The sequence below is a fragment of the Micrasema longulum genome, unplaced genomic scaffold, assembly GCF_059751315.1.
Source record: "Micrasema longulum isolate JH-2025_06_02 unplaced genomic scaffold, ASM5975131v1 h1tg000211l, whole genome shotgun sequence".
Taxonomy (NCBI): Eukaryota; Metazoa; Arthropoda; class Insecta; order Trichoptera; family Brachycentridae; genus Micrasema; species Micrasema longulum.
In genome coordinates, this window is record NW_028277416.1 from 38,575 (window position 1) to 55,378 (window position 16,804).

General features: G+C 35.5%; 2 protein-coding genes across 4 annotated transcripts in view; both read left to right on the forward strand.

Moving 5' to 3' along the window:
• Positions 1-16,804, forward strand: part of LOC148283678 (uncharacterized) — a 79,544-nt gene that overhangs the window by 1,397 nt on the left and 61,343 nt on the right. The window contains exon 2 of one of the 2 annotated variants that reach the window (XR_015825526.1): positions 2,735-4,667. The exons of the other annotated variant lie outside the window; for it this stretch is intronic. The gene's annotated coding sequence lies outside the window, so the exon portion shown is untranslated. Of the gene's footprint in view, positions 1-2,734; positions 4,668-16,804 lie in introns of those variants that run through there. 2 annotated transcript variants of the gene reach the window in all.
• On the forward strand, positions 8,872-15,566 carry LOC148283679 (uncharacterized). 2 transcript variants are annotated; one of them, XM_088243424.1, is made up of 3 exons: positions 8,872-8,907; positions 10,897-11,160; positions 13,742-15,566. In XM_088243424.1, exons 2-3 carry the CDS (start codon positions 10,914-10,916, stop codon positions 15,298-15,300), a joined length of 1,806 nt encoding a protein of 601 aa, XP_088099550.1. In that variant the 5' UTR covers positions 8,872-8,907; positions 10,897-10,913; the 3' UTR covers positions 15,301-15,566. The 2 variants fall into 2 exon arrangements, with proteins under 2 accessions (XP_088099550.1, XP_088099552.1); XM_088243426.1 differs by lacking the exon at positions 8,872-8,907 and adding an exon at positions 8,918-9,052.

Sequence of the window (16,804 nt, forward strand, 5' to 3'; positions counted from 1 at the left end):
TCTAATTAGTCTGTTCCACTCCAGTCTGTCCTCAGCCCGACGTACTGACTCATCAAATTTTAGTCCCGTAGCCACCTTTAGGTCAGTCCATCTATATGGGATTCTACCCCGGCTTCTCCTACCTTCAACTCGGCCAGACATTATTGCCTTTTCTAGATTGTCTGGCACGCGTCTAGCAATATGTCCAAAAAAAGACAGTATCCTTCTCAAACACACCACTGATAGACGAGTTGTAATATAGAGCTCTTCTAGTATCGATGCATTCGTCCTTCTGGCTGTCCGAGGCACTCGCATCAGCCTTCTCCAACACCACATCTCGAATGCATCGATCCTTTTCCTCTCGTAGGCACGCATTGTCCACGTTTCAGCCCCATATAGGAAAACGGAGAATACCAGGGCTTCCATAAACCGCTTTTTTGTGTTTATTGATATACCTCGATCTCGCCAAATCTTCTCCAAACGGTTCATTGCTTCTTTGGCCATTTGAATCCTGCTACCAATCTCAGGTCTGCAACTGCCGTTGTTGGAGATAAGCGAGCCGAGGTACACAAAGTCATCTATCAGTACAAGGTCTTGCATCTGTCTTGTCGTCCTAAGGAGACTGCCAGCTCTGTCTACAACCATTAGCTTTGTCTTACTTTTATTTATTTTAAGATCCAGAGCCTCACTCTCCAAGTCTATCCGTCTGAAGGCTTCTGCTAGCTCGGTTTCATCTTTGGCAATCAGTGTCGTGTCGTCTGCATGTCTCAAATTTGATATTTGTTGACCCCCCACTTTGACACCACCATTCCACCCATCCAGCGCTCTTCTCATGATATATTCACCGTAAAGGTTGAAGAATTTCGGCGACAAGATGCAACATTGACGCACACCTCTTTCTGCTTGAAATGGAGCTGACAGGTGTTTGTGAAGTAAAAGAGCTGAAACCTTTATCACGTGGGTGAGATTCATCCTGCTGAACCAAATCACCTACTAGGCAACGCCTGAAAACAATTTTCCAAAAAGAAGTATAAAAATTCGAAAATCGTTGAAATTTATAAACAATGTTATTATTAGAGCACGTATAAGAATATGTTTATGTGTGGCCTACTTCAAGATCCACATCTGCAAACAGCGGAAACTTACAGCTACTGGAATACGTAGTTACGATACATATTTCATTTCAGGCCGTAGTTCGGAGATCCCTAGTTTTAGATCATAATCGGTTATCGAGTAGTACTGAGCCATTTTCTCCCAAGCTCATTTTATTCTAGAAATACTTTAATGTTGTATAATTAACCCTTATCTGGTATCGCTACAAAAAGCAACGTAACTGGTATCGGGAGTTAAAAGAGACCCCAATGAAAATTCATGAATTAAAAAAAAGACATTTATGTTTTTTTCTAAAACTCAACTTTAGGTAGGTACTTATTCATTTTTATAAAAACTAAAAAAGAACACAACAAACCTTCATTATAACGTTCACGTATATAATTAAAATAACAAAAATCAGAAACTTCTTCTAAGACCATAGAAAACAAAAAATGACGGGCTCAAGCAAATGCTCACAGAAGGGTCACAAATTTCACATAAAAAGTCTTACAATTAAGTGATTGTCATAGCAATATGTTCTTTACATACGTAATGCTGACACTTGTCAACGTCACGGCTGGTACCATCTGCAGCCCACAAACTGTCAACATCTTCGTGTCCAGACTTGAAAACTCCAGCAAGCAACATAAGTCCCATAGACGCTTTCATTTCCGACAAACTTACATAATCAGCATGCGCTCCCTGATTTTTATGCTTCTCGGTAAATTCTGTAATCTTTTGGTTCGAGTGAAGACACACAACTTGTATAAGATCATCAGGAAACAACAATTGCCAGGACTCAATATCAGACGCATTTACTTTATGACGCGCTTGTCCTGCGAGATCAGGAAGATGTGTGATGATTTTGTGCTGTGAGTGTGAGAACACGGGACGAGTTAGGCGGGTTTTTAGACAGCTTGAATCTATTTTTACATCTATAGAAACCAGAAGTTTGTCCAGTATCCTCCTCCTCCTATTCTACTTCTTCTGCTTCTTGAACATCTCCCGAACATCTTCACTTCTTGAACTAGAAGATTCAATATCTTTGTTTATAATACTGCCTTCTGAACAGCTAGTAATGGGCTTCTGTAATCATAAAAAAGGAATAAGTTAATTAAATAAACTATGACTGAATTTTTACATGTCAACCGTGTTTAAGAAGTATTAAACCACGGATCCGGAAAAAGCGATTTCATTATTTCAAACATGTTTTCAACAAACAATCTTAAACACATAATTTCTCAAAAGGATTAGAATCAGTTTGCAGTTCAAACTCTTCCGCTAAAATGTGAACAAAACCTAGGCAATTGATTTAAAAAATTAATGATATTATGAAACTGATTTTACCGGAATTATGGTTTAAAGCATTTGACCTGACGACGGTCGATATAAGTTCTTCATAAAAACCATTTCGGGCTCAAAATGGAACAGAAAGTTGATATATTATGTTGCATAGTGTGGGTCAAGAAATAAAAGAGATTCTTCAAAAAATATTTATTATTATTCATCTTACTTAATTTGTAATACCTTCTTAACGCAAGGAACTAGTAAAAACCCCTCGTGGCTGGTAGAATTATTTATTTTCCTCAGAGTATACTCGGGCGTGGTTAATTTGAAATAATATTTTTAAAAATTTGAACATTTATCTTGTTTTTGGTTTCAGGTTTACAGGCAATCCAAAAATATTTCGCCTGCTCAGAGTGCCAATATAAATGTTCAAAGAAGAGTTTTTTGATACGGCACATGTTTTCTCACACCGGTGAGAAACGATTCTCATGCTCAGAGTGCAAATTTAAATGTTCTCAAAAAAGCGATTTAAAACAACACATGTTCACTCATACAGGCGAGAAACCATTCTCGTGCTCAGAGTGCCAATTTAAATGTTTACGAAAAAACGGTTTAAAATCACACATGATGACTCATACTGGCGAGAAACCATTCTCATGCTCAGAGTGTCAATATACATGTTCTCGTAAAGTCAGTTTAAAAAAACACATGTTTTCTCATACCGGCGAGAAATTATTCTCATGCTCGATGTGTCAATATACATGTTTCCAAAACGTCCAACTAAAATCACACACGTTGACGCACACTGGCGAAAAACCATTCTCATGCTCAGAGTGTCAATCTATGTTTTCTCACAAAGGCAATTTAAAAAAACACATGTTGACTCATACTGGCGAAAAACCATTCTCATGCTCCGAGTGCCTGTATACATCTTCTGCAAAACGCAATTTAAAACGACACGTGTTAACACATACTGGTGAGAAACCATTCTCATGCTCGATGTGTCAATATACATTTTCTCAAAAAGCCCAAATAAAATCTCACATGTTGACTCATACTGGCGAGAAACCATTCTCATGCTCAGAGTGTCAATCTATGTTTTCTCGCAAAGGCAATTTAAAAAAACACATGTTGACTCATACTGGCGAGAAACCATTCTCATGCTCCGACTGCCAGTATAAATGTTGTGCAAAACGCAATTTAAAAAAACACGTATTAAAACATACTGGTGAGAAACCATTTTCAGAGAAAAGAGAGAACATTGGTTAAGAGCGTCGATATAAATGTTGTAAAAGCCAACTACAATTACATTAGTTGAAACAAACCGGCGAGAAACCATTCTCGTGCTCAGAGTGTAAACACGTTCTTGAAAAGGAGATTTCAAACGACACATGTTCACTCATACCGGCGAGAAACCATTCTCATGCTCAAAATGTCAATATACATGTTCTAAAAAAACCGAATTAAAATGACTCATTTTTACTCATACTGGCGAAAAACCATTCTCATGCTCAAAGTGTCAATACACATTTTCTCAAATAACCCATTTAAATTCACATATGTTGACTGAAACTGGTGAGAAACCATTCTTATGCCATAGTGCCAATTAAAATGTGCTCAAAAAGGTAGTTTAAAAGTACACATGTTTACTTATAAACAAAATTTTGACTCATGTTGCTGATAGAGGAAGTGTGTGAAGCCGAATTGACTGAAATCGATTACCCCCTCTGCTCGGCAGCGGCGCGCGCACGCGTGACGGGCAGTATACCCAGTACGCTTTATAACGTGTGTAATAAAAACATTAAACATTTGGGTTGAAAAACTGCGAAATCAAAACGCACTATTTATCGTTTGGTGATGATTTTGAAGAAAGAGGCTCTGTAGCTGATATGCACAAACCCGGGCCACATTGTACAAAAAGATCAGCAAAACAATCTATCAAACTCATATCGACACCGCGCTCCAGAAATTGGACAAAAGACAAGCGAGCCACAGCAGTTATTTATAAGTGGGAGTTAGTTTATCGTTGATGTATATTTGTTCCTTAGTTTCACTGTATTCCAAGTCCTTAGCAGTTATGTATCCTTTGTTTTTTTTTGTTGCAGAGTTTTGGGCTATTATAATTTATTTTTTTTATTTAAAGAAAACAGCAAATAACAGAAAAAATATTTACCAATAAACCAAAATTATAGGCAAATTGTAGTTTTCTTTACATTACTATATACAATGTCAAAAAAAGAAGAAGAAGAAAAGCGTTCTTTTTATAAGCCACACCGCATCATTCATTCCACACGTAAAAAATAAATAAATTATTACAATTATAATTAAATAAAAAAAAACTCATAGAAAAGGTTTTTTTGTTTACTCGGACTTAAAAATCCTTTCGCCGGCGGATCCATACGGAGGAACCCCAGATCAGCCCTCCCGTCTGTCTTCTTTGAAACAAGAGAAAATAATTACAATATTAAAGTGTACAAAAAAATTGAATATTTGGTGCAGTTAGATTAAGTTTTAATGATTATTTTAATTCGGGGTCCATTTTCTTAAAATTTATTTAAAGTGAGGAAATATATATCGAGAGGACCACACAGAGCGGTGCTGGGTATGTGCCTGGGGGCGCCGAGGTGGATTTTGAAGGCAGGCCGAGCGGCCGAAGGAGCCGGCTCACGGCTTGATGGTTTGAAGACACAGTCAAGCCCGGAGCGGCGCAAGAACGGGTGTCCTTTAAGCGGTGTCGGTCATCGTCGTGCTCGGTGAGCGGAGCCGGCGGCCCAGAGGCGGGATGGCGTGCCTCGTGGAAGGTTAGCCGCGGGGGCCTGTACCAGGTCGCCCTGAGATCGAGTATTAAAAATTAGAATTTAGTTACGCAAGTTGTTTCTCAACTTGAAGCAGAAATTACTCGCCCGAGTTCAAATGTAAAGGGTCGACAGTAACTGTTGGTGCCGGCTTTTCCTGTTTTTAGAATGACTAGGATTTTATAAAACACAATTAAGGTTGCGGTTTGCACGTGCGTACTTTGAGATGACAGTCGGCGTCTGTTTTGTTCCCGGAGTTTGTTTGGAAAGTGGGCGTTTGGATTATGTGACCGGCTATTTATAGCTTCAGGAGTTCCTTTGTTACTCCTTCCACTTTTTAAGTTGAGAAGTCCTGTGATCCATTACTTTCTTTGTTTGCTTTTAAGACAAAGTAGCGGTGAAAGTAGTCGACTACATTCAATTACTAAATTCGGTCGAATGAAAGCCTGAATGCAGTATGAATACACTCGAATGCAAATAGACCAATAGGCGTGCGTAAAATTCATTCAACTACAAACAACCAATGGGCGAGCTTTACGCCGACTACTTTCATTCGACTACTAATTCGGAATGACTTAATGGGCGCTGGGATCTAGCGGACGTGTGTGATGGTTGAAATAAAATGCTTTTGTTTTTTGTAGTTATGTCGGCACAGGTAAAATAAAAATGTATATTATATAATAAAATTCATCATTCAACAATAAAATAAAGTGAAGTTTGTTTATGGGTCTGCTGCTAGCCTATTTGTGTACTTAATAATAATAAAATCAAATCCACCCGATCTGAAATATTAACACAATAACAGCTAATTGCAATTTTACATGCGAATCCGTAATACGGGTGGTATTTTCTAATTTTCTAACCATGTTTCCATTTTCGCACTTGTTTGTAAGAAAATCAGTATTAATTTGCTATATTTTTTTGTACTACGGTTACTTACACTAAACACACGACTTTTTTCTTATCGTGACTTGCTAGAAATAAAATCCATGTTAGAATAAGACTTTGATACGAGCTAAACATGCCTGTTTAAAATATTCAGGAGTTAAAATCTTTTGCCTGTAAAAATAAGCAGGTATTTTCGTTTTAAATTATAAATTAACCATGTTTGTATTGGGAAAAATGCGGCGATGTTTTCAATTATTTCAATACGAATTTAAATATAAATTTCCAATATAATTTATTGTTCTATAATCTGGGGTTTCTCAGCAATAATGAATTTAAATATAACCTTTTAGTTTATGCCAGCCAATTCTAAAAAGAACCCCGTTTTAATTTCCGCCTTTACAAATAAATACATTAAAATAAATCCCCATTTACCAGAGCCGTTACTAGGTATTCACAAATATTTCGTCCATTGTTAATGTCAATTACGACCTCGGGTTAAATTCAAATGACCAAGCGGCGAATAACCTGGAATTCCAAAACCCCTTTTAATTGAAAACAATCACTTTAACAATAAATATTGACCCATGTTTTCCGCTGGGGAAAACATTACCTTTTTGAATAATAAATTGCAAACCCACGCCCATTAAAATAATATTTGTATTTTAAAAAACTTATTTAAAAATGACAAAAATAAAACGAACAATTAATTCCTCTGAGATACATACAAACCTTTCTTTTTAAAATTTCATACATCTTCAATTGTACGCGCGCCGATTATTCCAACTAGCCACATATTAACTTAAAACTCTAATTAACTTTTGCGCCATCATTTTCTAATCCACGTCCGTGGTACATAAGGCACCAGTGCGCCAATCGCAACGTATCGGCGATTATTTTATAATATGTATGAAGGTATTTTACATCCGCCTTGCCAGGAATCGAGCCTAGGACCTCAAGTATGATAGGTGAACGCGCCGACCACTACACTAGGAGGCGAATCATTTCCAAGTTTTTAATTAGTGATTCCTTTTCTAAACTTCATAGGTATAAATTAGTTAAATGATTTAATATTCTACGTTTAGTGTATGTTTATTTTTAATAATTTAGTTTTAATCGTATTTAATATTATGTAGTTAAATATAATTTAGTTTTATAAGAAACAATATGCGGAACATAATATTTTAGTTTTAAATATGACGAGAGGTTTATAAATAAGTGTGGAAAAGAGACAATGGGCAATAAGTGAAAGAGAGAAGGAGAGACCTCCTAATTTGAGAGTTATAAAACCACCCCAAACAGTCGGAACAAAAAGAGTCGGAAAAGAGCCAGGAAGAAGAGTCGACCAAGAGTCGGTCGACAGTCGAAGAAGTGAGTCGAGTTTACGCGATCGTACCGTCGATCGCGGAGACGATGCAGCGTGGAAGTCGAATTTAGGGAGTTTAAGTGCAGTGAGTGTACACGGTAGCCAGTGCTACATAGCAACCTCGTGGAATCCGACTACTCCACGAGGGTCATCGGAGGCCGCCTTCTAGCCGCGAAGGTTCCTCCACATCCAGGACATCCATCGTCCTCCAAAGAAATGCCAGTTTCTACACCGCCAGCGCGTGTGTCCAGCCCACGGCCGGCCAGTCTTCCAGCTGGCTGTCGCCATCACCATCGCCACGGGACCGAATCCCGAGAGCCGCCCAAGGCTCTATCCAAGGCAGTTCTTCGCCCAAGACATCGCCCAGCATGTGTTCGTCCGAACACAGCATCCGGACCACCATCCGTCATCTCTCCACATAAGTGAAACCACCATTGTGTTAGAATTAAGATATTAGTGAAGAGTGACAATTAGGAACTGCATTAGTTAAGGACCTAGATCTGTAAGTATTTTTCTTTCTCTCATGTTTGTAACTAGTTCTAAGATTATTATCATGTTCTAGTTAAATAAACAAAGGTACATAAAACATTCAAGCTTTTAAAATGTTCTTCCAATTTACTCGTTTTCAGAATAGATTTAAGTTTTTTTTATTTTCAATTGGGCTTTAAATTCATTTAGTTGAAATCTTAATTGCGTTATCACGACGGGGAATAAAAATGGGAAACACTTAGCAAAGTAACTTACTATTCCACATATTCGATAAGGTACCAGGAAGACGCGATCTTCTAATTCATCTCAAGATTCCGTTCAGCGGATGTTCCCGCTTTCTCTCAGTTAGCGGAGAGACGGACAGATTCTGTCTATTCATACCTGCGAACGCGGAGCTTAATTTTTTACAGCCTCCGAGGTAATCAAACATCATCTTAATTTTTCTCTCATCGCCACTCTCCAAATAACCAAAACTACCCCATTAAAAACATTTTATTATTATATTAAAATTATACCCCCCGTGATACAGTCAATATCTCTGCAAACACTTTGAATTTTAAAAACAAGTTTTAGCACGTAAGAAAAAATATATTGTACTTTTACGTAAGCTAAATATTTTTTTACCAACCCAATCCAAATTACTTTAACAACAGAAGGAAAATATTATCGTAGTAAGAAAGGTTCGGGTAAATTTTATTTAAATCTATTTATTATTAACTGTGGTAATTAAATGTGAATCCATTGAAAATGGGCGAACGTGAACTGAAAGGTTATTATTACGAAAATAGTTTGGCAGGTTACATTGATTCGTTTAAAAATATTTCCAAATGCCACCGCGTTAATTCCAAATGATGAATATTTTGGACACTTATATAATATATCTCGCATCAATACCAAGTTCCTACCCGTCTTTTAATACCACCCTTTTCTATGGCAGCCCTTTCTGCCTCTTAAGTTGCTTTACTTGTTTCCACGTTATTTCTGGTTGCTATTACAGCTGTCACAGGCAGGGGAGTAAGTATAATTTAAGATTTTTCCTTTGATTCAATTGTATCACGATATATATATTATGTCCGTGATTGCATCTCACCTGGCAGGAGATGATCATATGTATTCTGGATACGAGAGGCGTCCAGGCAACACTATTGAAGTTTAAATTGTAGGTAAAACTCTTTCATTATAAAGTGTCGTCTCTTATCAACCGGAATATGTTTTTGTGAGAAGTGTTTGTATCGCCGGGTGACGGCAGTGATGTCGATTGCGATATACTGTTTAGGGGAGTATTAATACTGGACGATACTGGCTAGGAGCCGAGATATTATCTCCAGACATATAGATCAGAAGCACACACAGCGTTGATGTGTGTGTGATACTGGATGGTATGTACTCGCACATCTGGCCGGGAGCCGAAATATTACCTCAGGGTATATACTTAGATCGTGACAATGCAGGTAATGCCCGTTAACATTTCAACTCTACACATTATAACAATAAACGTTAAGCCAGTTTGAGAAATCCTAGAACAAAAAACCATGCATTGGAACATTATTTTTATTCATATTGAAATATTTTCAAATATCGTCGCGTTATTTCTCAAAACAAAGAAAGATTGATTTCATGATGAAAAACAGCTGCTTATTTTACGGGAAACAAGTTTTAATAATAGATATTTTCGACACGTGTGTATATGTCGCATCAATAACAAGTTACCTAGTTCCTACCCGTCGTTTAATACGATCCTTTTCCTTGGCAACCCTTTCTACCTCTCAAGTTCCTATACTTGTTATAGTTTGACGTTATGCGATTGCTATTACGGCTGTCACAGCCCCTGGCTATTACCCTGAGTAGTGAGTAGGTATAATTTGTGATTGTTCCTTTGTTTTACTTGGATCAGGATATATGTCTTTAGTATGTGATTGTATGGGGTGGTATTTTGGATCTTCTCTATGCCCTAGAGAGTGATTAATTTGAAGATTTAATTTTATATTTTATTTGCTTCATATAATGGCCACTCTCATGATCAAACGTCAAACAAATACAAACACGTGCAACTATATATGTTTTTTTTTATTTAGACCATTATTGCGACTATCAGCATTACCAAAAACAAGAACAAGAAGCAGTTTTATACACCACTTGACGTTAAATCATCAGTGTGACCATTATATAAAGCAAAAAAAACTTCAAATTTCTCAGTCTCTACGGGGTTGAGAAGATCCAGAATACCACCCCTGGTGAGAATTGATCATATGTATTCTGGATATGTGAGGGAACCAGGCATCATTAAAGATTAACATTTTACAACAGAGATGAAGAACATTCAAGAGAAGGTAATATAGAAGTCTAGGCATCTGTAGATACAGGGCTTATGACCTGTCAATGGCTGGTTTAAGTGGCCACTTTATTTTTTTATTTTTTTATTTTATTTATTTATTCACACTCTTTATCAAAATACAATTCCATATTCACTTTGCGTTTATATTTACGTGCATATTTACTTTACATTACCTATTACCTTCTCTTGAATGTTCTTCATCTCTGTTGTAAAATGTTAATATAAACAGCTCCCCAGGGAGTTGAATCCAGTCCTTGTCTACAAAAATTTGGACAAACTCAAAATATTGATCATAATAGATGTTTAAATGGTAGGTTTATCTATTTTATTATGTATTGCCGTCTCTTATTCAAAAAATGTTTGTGTGAGAAGTATTTTTTATCGCCCGTTGCCAGCGGTGATCTCAATTGATATATGCTGCTTAGGGAAGTATTAATACTGGATGATACCATATATCATGACAATATAGGTAATGTTTGGTAACATTTCAACTCTACATTTACATGAAACACAGGTTTACAAGATATAGTGAATGACTGGCAAATTACAAGATTTAGTGAATGACTGGCATAACGGGTACGGGAGATCATCTCTGCTTATCAGCACTTGCCTCTTAAAAGGCTGTAACTCTTACTAGATATAATGTTAATTATTTGTGCAATTTTCAGGATATTAACTATTAAAAATGGAAATCGCTTCAGTGAATATTAAGGTTGAGCCGGGGACTGGCGATGTAGAAGAGGACATTCTCCGTACCGGGGAAGGGGCGCCACGTCCCTGTATAAGCCAGGAGCTGAAGGCTGAACCGGTGACCAGCTCTGACCTGCCTAGGATAACCAGTGATATACTTATCTTCACGGAGATGGATTTCGACTACCCCGACATTAAACAAGAGTGTTTAGATTCCTCTCGTAACAGGGAAATACCTTCAAGTAAGTGATACTTCCTTTCACATTATCTGCTCCGAGGTTACGTCTGCGGACTGTGATGGATGATGGTACGCGGAGGACTCGCGCACAGTTGCACACACGAACTGAGTGTTGTGTTATTCATGCCATGTATCATAAATAAATTATAAATAAAACAAAAGACATAAATATAGATAACAAACGAATAGAAGTAACGTTTTTATTGCAATAAAAAATGATTAACTGAATAAAGTTAAAACAAGTCGTGGAAAATATTCTCTAAAATTGTAGTAATTGGGTTCAGTTAAAATTATATAATATAATAAAGATTTATTTAAAAATATAGATATATATGTATACAAATGGCCGTAAAACAATATTATGATGTGGGAAAAAACATTAATTTATGAATAAAAAAATATCCAAAATTCAAACTGAAGGTAAAGAAATATGTGCTTAACAACTTATAAATGAAATATATAAACATTGTTATTATTAGAGCACGTATAAGAATATGTTTATGTGTGGCCTACTTCAAGATCCACATCTGCAAACAGCGGAAACTTACAGCTACTGGAATACGTAGTTACGATACATATTTCATTTCGGGCCGTAGTTCGGAGATCCCTGGTTTAGATCATAATCGGTTATCGGGCAGTACTGAGCCATTTTCTCCGAAGCTCATTTTATTCTAGAAATACTTCAACTTTTTTATTGAAAACTTCTGTCATCATAAAAAAGAAATAAGTAAATTAAAACTAAGCTGGTATCGCCACAAAAAACAACGTAACTGGTATCGAGGGTCGAAAATGACCCCAATAAAAATTCATGAATTGATAAAAGACATTTATGTTTTTTTTAAATTTTTGTTTTATTTAAGAAAAAAGAGTTTATAATTTGAACTTTTTTATAGTTTTTGGCGCATTTTAATCAGAGATCACATGTCTTATTATCAAATAAGCTAACATCCTTTTTCACACATTTATTTTCCAAGACGCAACTTTAGGTACTCTTATTTTTATGAAAACTAAAAAATAACATAACAAACCTCCTTTTTAACGTTTACGTATATAATTAACATTACACAAATCAGGAACTTCTTCTAAGATCATAGAAAACAAAAAAATGACTGGCTAAAGCAAATGCTCTAACAATAAAGTGATTGACATAGCAATATGTTCTTTTAGTAGCCCACAAACTGTCCAACATCTTCGTGTTCAGACTTAAAAACTCCAGCAAGCAACATAAGTCCCATAGACGCTTTCATTTCCGACAAACTTACATAATCAGCATGCGCTCCCTGATTTTTATACTTCTCGGTAAATTCTGTAATTTTTTGGTTCGTGTGAAGACACACAACTCGTATAAGATCGTCAGGAAACACCTATTGCCAGGACACAATTTCAGACATATTTATTTTATGACGCGCTTTTCCTGCGAGGCCAGGAAGATGTGTGATGATATTGTGCTGTCTAACGCGGGACGAGCTAGGCGGGTTTTAAGACAGCTTGAATCTATTTTTACCTCTATAGAAATCAGAAGTTTGTCCAGTTTCCTCCTCCTCTTCTTGAACATCTCCCGAAACATCTCACTGCTTGAACTAGAAGATTCAATATCTCCTTTTATAGCACTGCCTTCTAAACTGCTAAGTACCTCCGCTTCCTCACAATCACTGATGTTTTCATAATCACAGGCAGTTGTTGCATCATGATGATCGAACTCAGAGCCAGACTCTTGATCTTCTTCTTCCAAAAGTTGTTCAATTTGATCATCCCTCAGTAACCCCGCCATAGCGACGATTAGTTACTAAAAAACAATTAAATATTACGATTTTACTCTTACTTTAATCAATCGAATTAGTCAATTTTGACCCCAAATCATACATTCCTCCGTTTCTAGTAACAATAGGGTGACGCACGTCCGTCGCCCGTAGCGCGCCCTGACGTTATGAGATTACCTAGATGCGCAAGAGTGTAGGCGCTTAGACCGCTAAGATACCAAAGGTTCTGGGTTCGGGCTTCTGTAATAATAAAAATAAGGAATAAGTAAATTGAATAAATTATGACTGAATTTTACTATATCAACCGTGTTTAAGAAGTATTAATCCATGAATCTGGAAGAAGCGATTTCATTATTTCATAACATGTTTTTAACCAACAATCTAATCACATTTTTTCTCAAAAGGATTAAAATCAGTAGAAGTTTGCAGTTCAAATACTTCTGCCAAAATGTGAATAAAACCTAAGGAATTTATTATAAACATAATTAAAATTCTGAAACCGATTTTACCGGAATTGTAGTTTAAAGCATTTGACCTGACCACTGTCTATATAAGTTCTTCATAAAAACCATTTCGGGCACAAAATGGAACTAAAGGTTGATTTATTATGTTGCACAGTGTGGGTCAAGAAATAAAAGAAATTCTTAAAAAAATATTCCTTTTTATTCATCTTACTTAATTAGTAATTCCTTCTTAACGCAAGAAACTAGAGAACAGCTCTCGTGGTTCGTAGAATTATTTATTTTCCTCAGAGTATACTCGGGCGTGGTCAATTAAAAATAATATTCAAAGAGATTTCATACATTCATCTTGTTTTTGTTTCAGGTTTACAGGCAACCCAAAAATATATCGCCTGCTCAGAGTGCCAATTTAAATGTTCAAAGAAGAGTATTTTGCTACTGCACATGTTTTCTCACACCGGTGAGAAACCATTCTCATGCTCAGAGTGTCAATATACATGTTCTCAAAAAGGCGATTTAAAACGACACATGTTCTCTCATTCTGGTGAGAAACCATTCTCATGCACAGAGTGTCAATATACATGTTCTCGAAAAGGAAATTTAAAACAACACATGTTTACTCATTCTGGCGAGAAACCATTCTCATGCTTAGAATGCCAATTTGAATGTTTTCAAAAAAGAGATTTAAAACGACACATGTTGACTCATACTGGCGAGAAACCATTCTCATGCTCAGAGTGTCTATATACATGTTCTCAAAAACCCCATTTAAAATTACACATGTTGACTCATACTGGCGAGAAACCATTCTCATGCACAGAGTGTCAATATACATGTTCTCGAAAAGGAAATTTAAAACAACACATGTTTACTCATTCTGGCGAGAAACCATTCTCATGCTTAGAATGCCAATTTAAATGTTCTCTAAAAGGAGATTTAAAACGACACAAATTAACTCATTCTGGTGAGAAGCCATTCTCATGCTTAGAGTGCCAATTTAAATGTTTTCAAAAAAGAGATTTAAAACGACACATGTTGATGCATACTGGCGAGAAACCATTTTCATGCTCAAAGTGTCAATATACATGTTCTCGAAAAGGTGATTTAAAATCTCACATGTTCACTCATACTGGGGAGAAACCATTCTCATGCTCAGAGTGTCTATATACATGTTCTCGAAAACCCCATTTAAAATTACACGTGTTGACTCACACTGGCGAGAAACCATTCTCATGCACAGAGTGTCAATATACATGTTCTCGAAAAGGAAATTTAAAACAACACATGTTTACTCATTCTGGCGAGAAACCATTCTCATGCTTAGAATGCCAATTTAAATGTTCTCTAAAAGGAGTATTAAAACGACACAAATTAACTCATTCTGGTGAGAAGCCATTCTCATGCTTAGAGTGCCAATTTAAATGTTTTCAAAAAAGAGATTTAAAACGACACATGTTGACTCATACTGGCGAGAAATCATTCTCATGCTCAGAGTGTCAATATGCATGTTCTCGTAAAAGCCAATTAAAATCACATGAGTTTACACACGCTGGTGATAAACCATTCTCATGCACAGAGTGCCAATATACATGTGTTTATAAAAACCAATTAAAATTACATAAGTTGACACATACCAGCGAGAAACCATTCTCATGCTTAGAATGCCAATTTAAATGTTCTCTAAAAGGAGATTTAAAACGACACAAATTAACTCATTCTGGTGAGAAGCCATTCTCATGCACAGAATGCCAATTCAAATGTTCTCTAAAAGGAGGTTTAAAACGACACAAGTTAACTCATTCTGGTGAGAAGCCATTCTCATGCTCAGAGTGCCAATTTAAATGTTCTCAAAAAATACATTTAAAGCGACACATGTTTACTCATTTTGGCAGAAACTATTCTCATGCTCGGTGTGCCAATTAAAATGTGCTCAAAAAGCATTTAAAAGTACACATGTCGACTCATAAAGCACAAGTGCAAGGCATACGCCCTTGTTTCAAATTAAGAAATATACAACAAATGCTGCGAGAAAATCACCAATCGACCGAGCAGTTACTTTCCATACTGGTAAATGAGCAACGATTAGATCTCGATACAAATTAACGACTCGGTATGGCAGTACAAAAAGAACTTATAGGTAGTTTTGTAAAAGTTATTTATATTTTAATTTAAATACATATTTTTTATAGTGAACTTTTTTTATTTATTAATTCTAACAAATAACTTACATTATTGATGTTCTAAAAGAATCATCCTAAATATTTTTTTTATATTTTTAAAATAAAAACCTTAATTAGCATAAATAAACAATTAACAATACATTATTGTTATCAAAAACATTTTTCACTTTGTGGTATGACATTTTACACTTATTTGTTTATAAATTTGTATAAACCACTTAATTTTTTTAATTACACTTCGACCGGTTTCGAGGTTACTACCTCGTCGTCGGGGATTTAACTAACTTATAATTACACGCGTTGCTATTTATATAATAAAATATTGTACGAAAGAGACAGAAAATTTAAAGAAAGAGAGAGAAAGAAGATAAAATTAATCATAACGGGAATAGTTTTAAAAGAGGACTCGAAGTTAAATTTAATTTATTATTTATTATTTGAAGTTTTTGATTAATGGCTTTACTAATTTCTAATCGTTCTAAATTATCTAAACGAAAACCATTTTTATTGACATGCAAAATGTCTACACACGTTTCTTGATTAAATTCATGGTTTTCGGATATAAGATGATTTGCCAATTCTGAAAAAATATTATTACTCAGACATCTTATATGTTCTTTGATTCTAACTTTAAATTTACGTGAAGTTTTTCCAATATGGAAATTTGGGCAATTTTAACAATTTAATTTATAAATTCCCGAATGATTTAATTTATCATCCTTATCTTTACAATTTGTTAATATTTTACCTATGTTTTTATTAGTATAAAAAGCTGGCCTAATACTGTTAGGTGAAATTTGCGCTATATTATTAGAAAATGAATTAATGTACAAAATTCTACGCCAGTTCTCATTTTTATTGGAAATATTTTGGGAACTGTATAACTATTTTTTCCTATAGTTTAATGTAAGTTTTTATTCAAAATATTTTCAATAAAATTTAGTTCATAGCCATTATTGAAAGCAATACTCTTTATAGTATTTAATTCTAAGTCAAAATTATTTTTATTTAGTTGTATTGAAGTAAGCCGATGTATCAAAGAATGGAAAGCAGAGTGTTTATGCAAAAAAGGATGATTAGAAGATTTATGGATTGTATATAAATTTATAAACAAATGAGTGTAAAATTAACAATACATTCAGTAAAAAAATGGGACACGTAAGGTTGAACTTGCCAAAAAAGAGTCTGGCTCTTATGTTTGGCAAGTTTACAAAATAACATAAAAAGAAACAATAAATGCAAAACAA

What these genes read in the sequence shown, in the direction of transcription:
- LOC148283679 (XM_088243424.1), top strand. Translation starts at nt 10,914, where the DNA reads ATGGAAATCGCTTCAGTGAATATTAAGGTTGAGCCGGGGACTGGCGAT. An exon ending in TAACAGGGAAATACCTTCAA is followed by an intron (nt 11,161 to 13,741) that starts GTAAGTGATACT and finishes TTTTTGTTTCAG; the next exon opens with GTTTACAGGCAACCCAAAAA.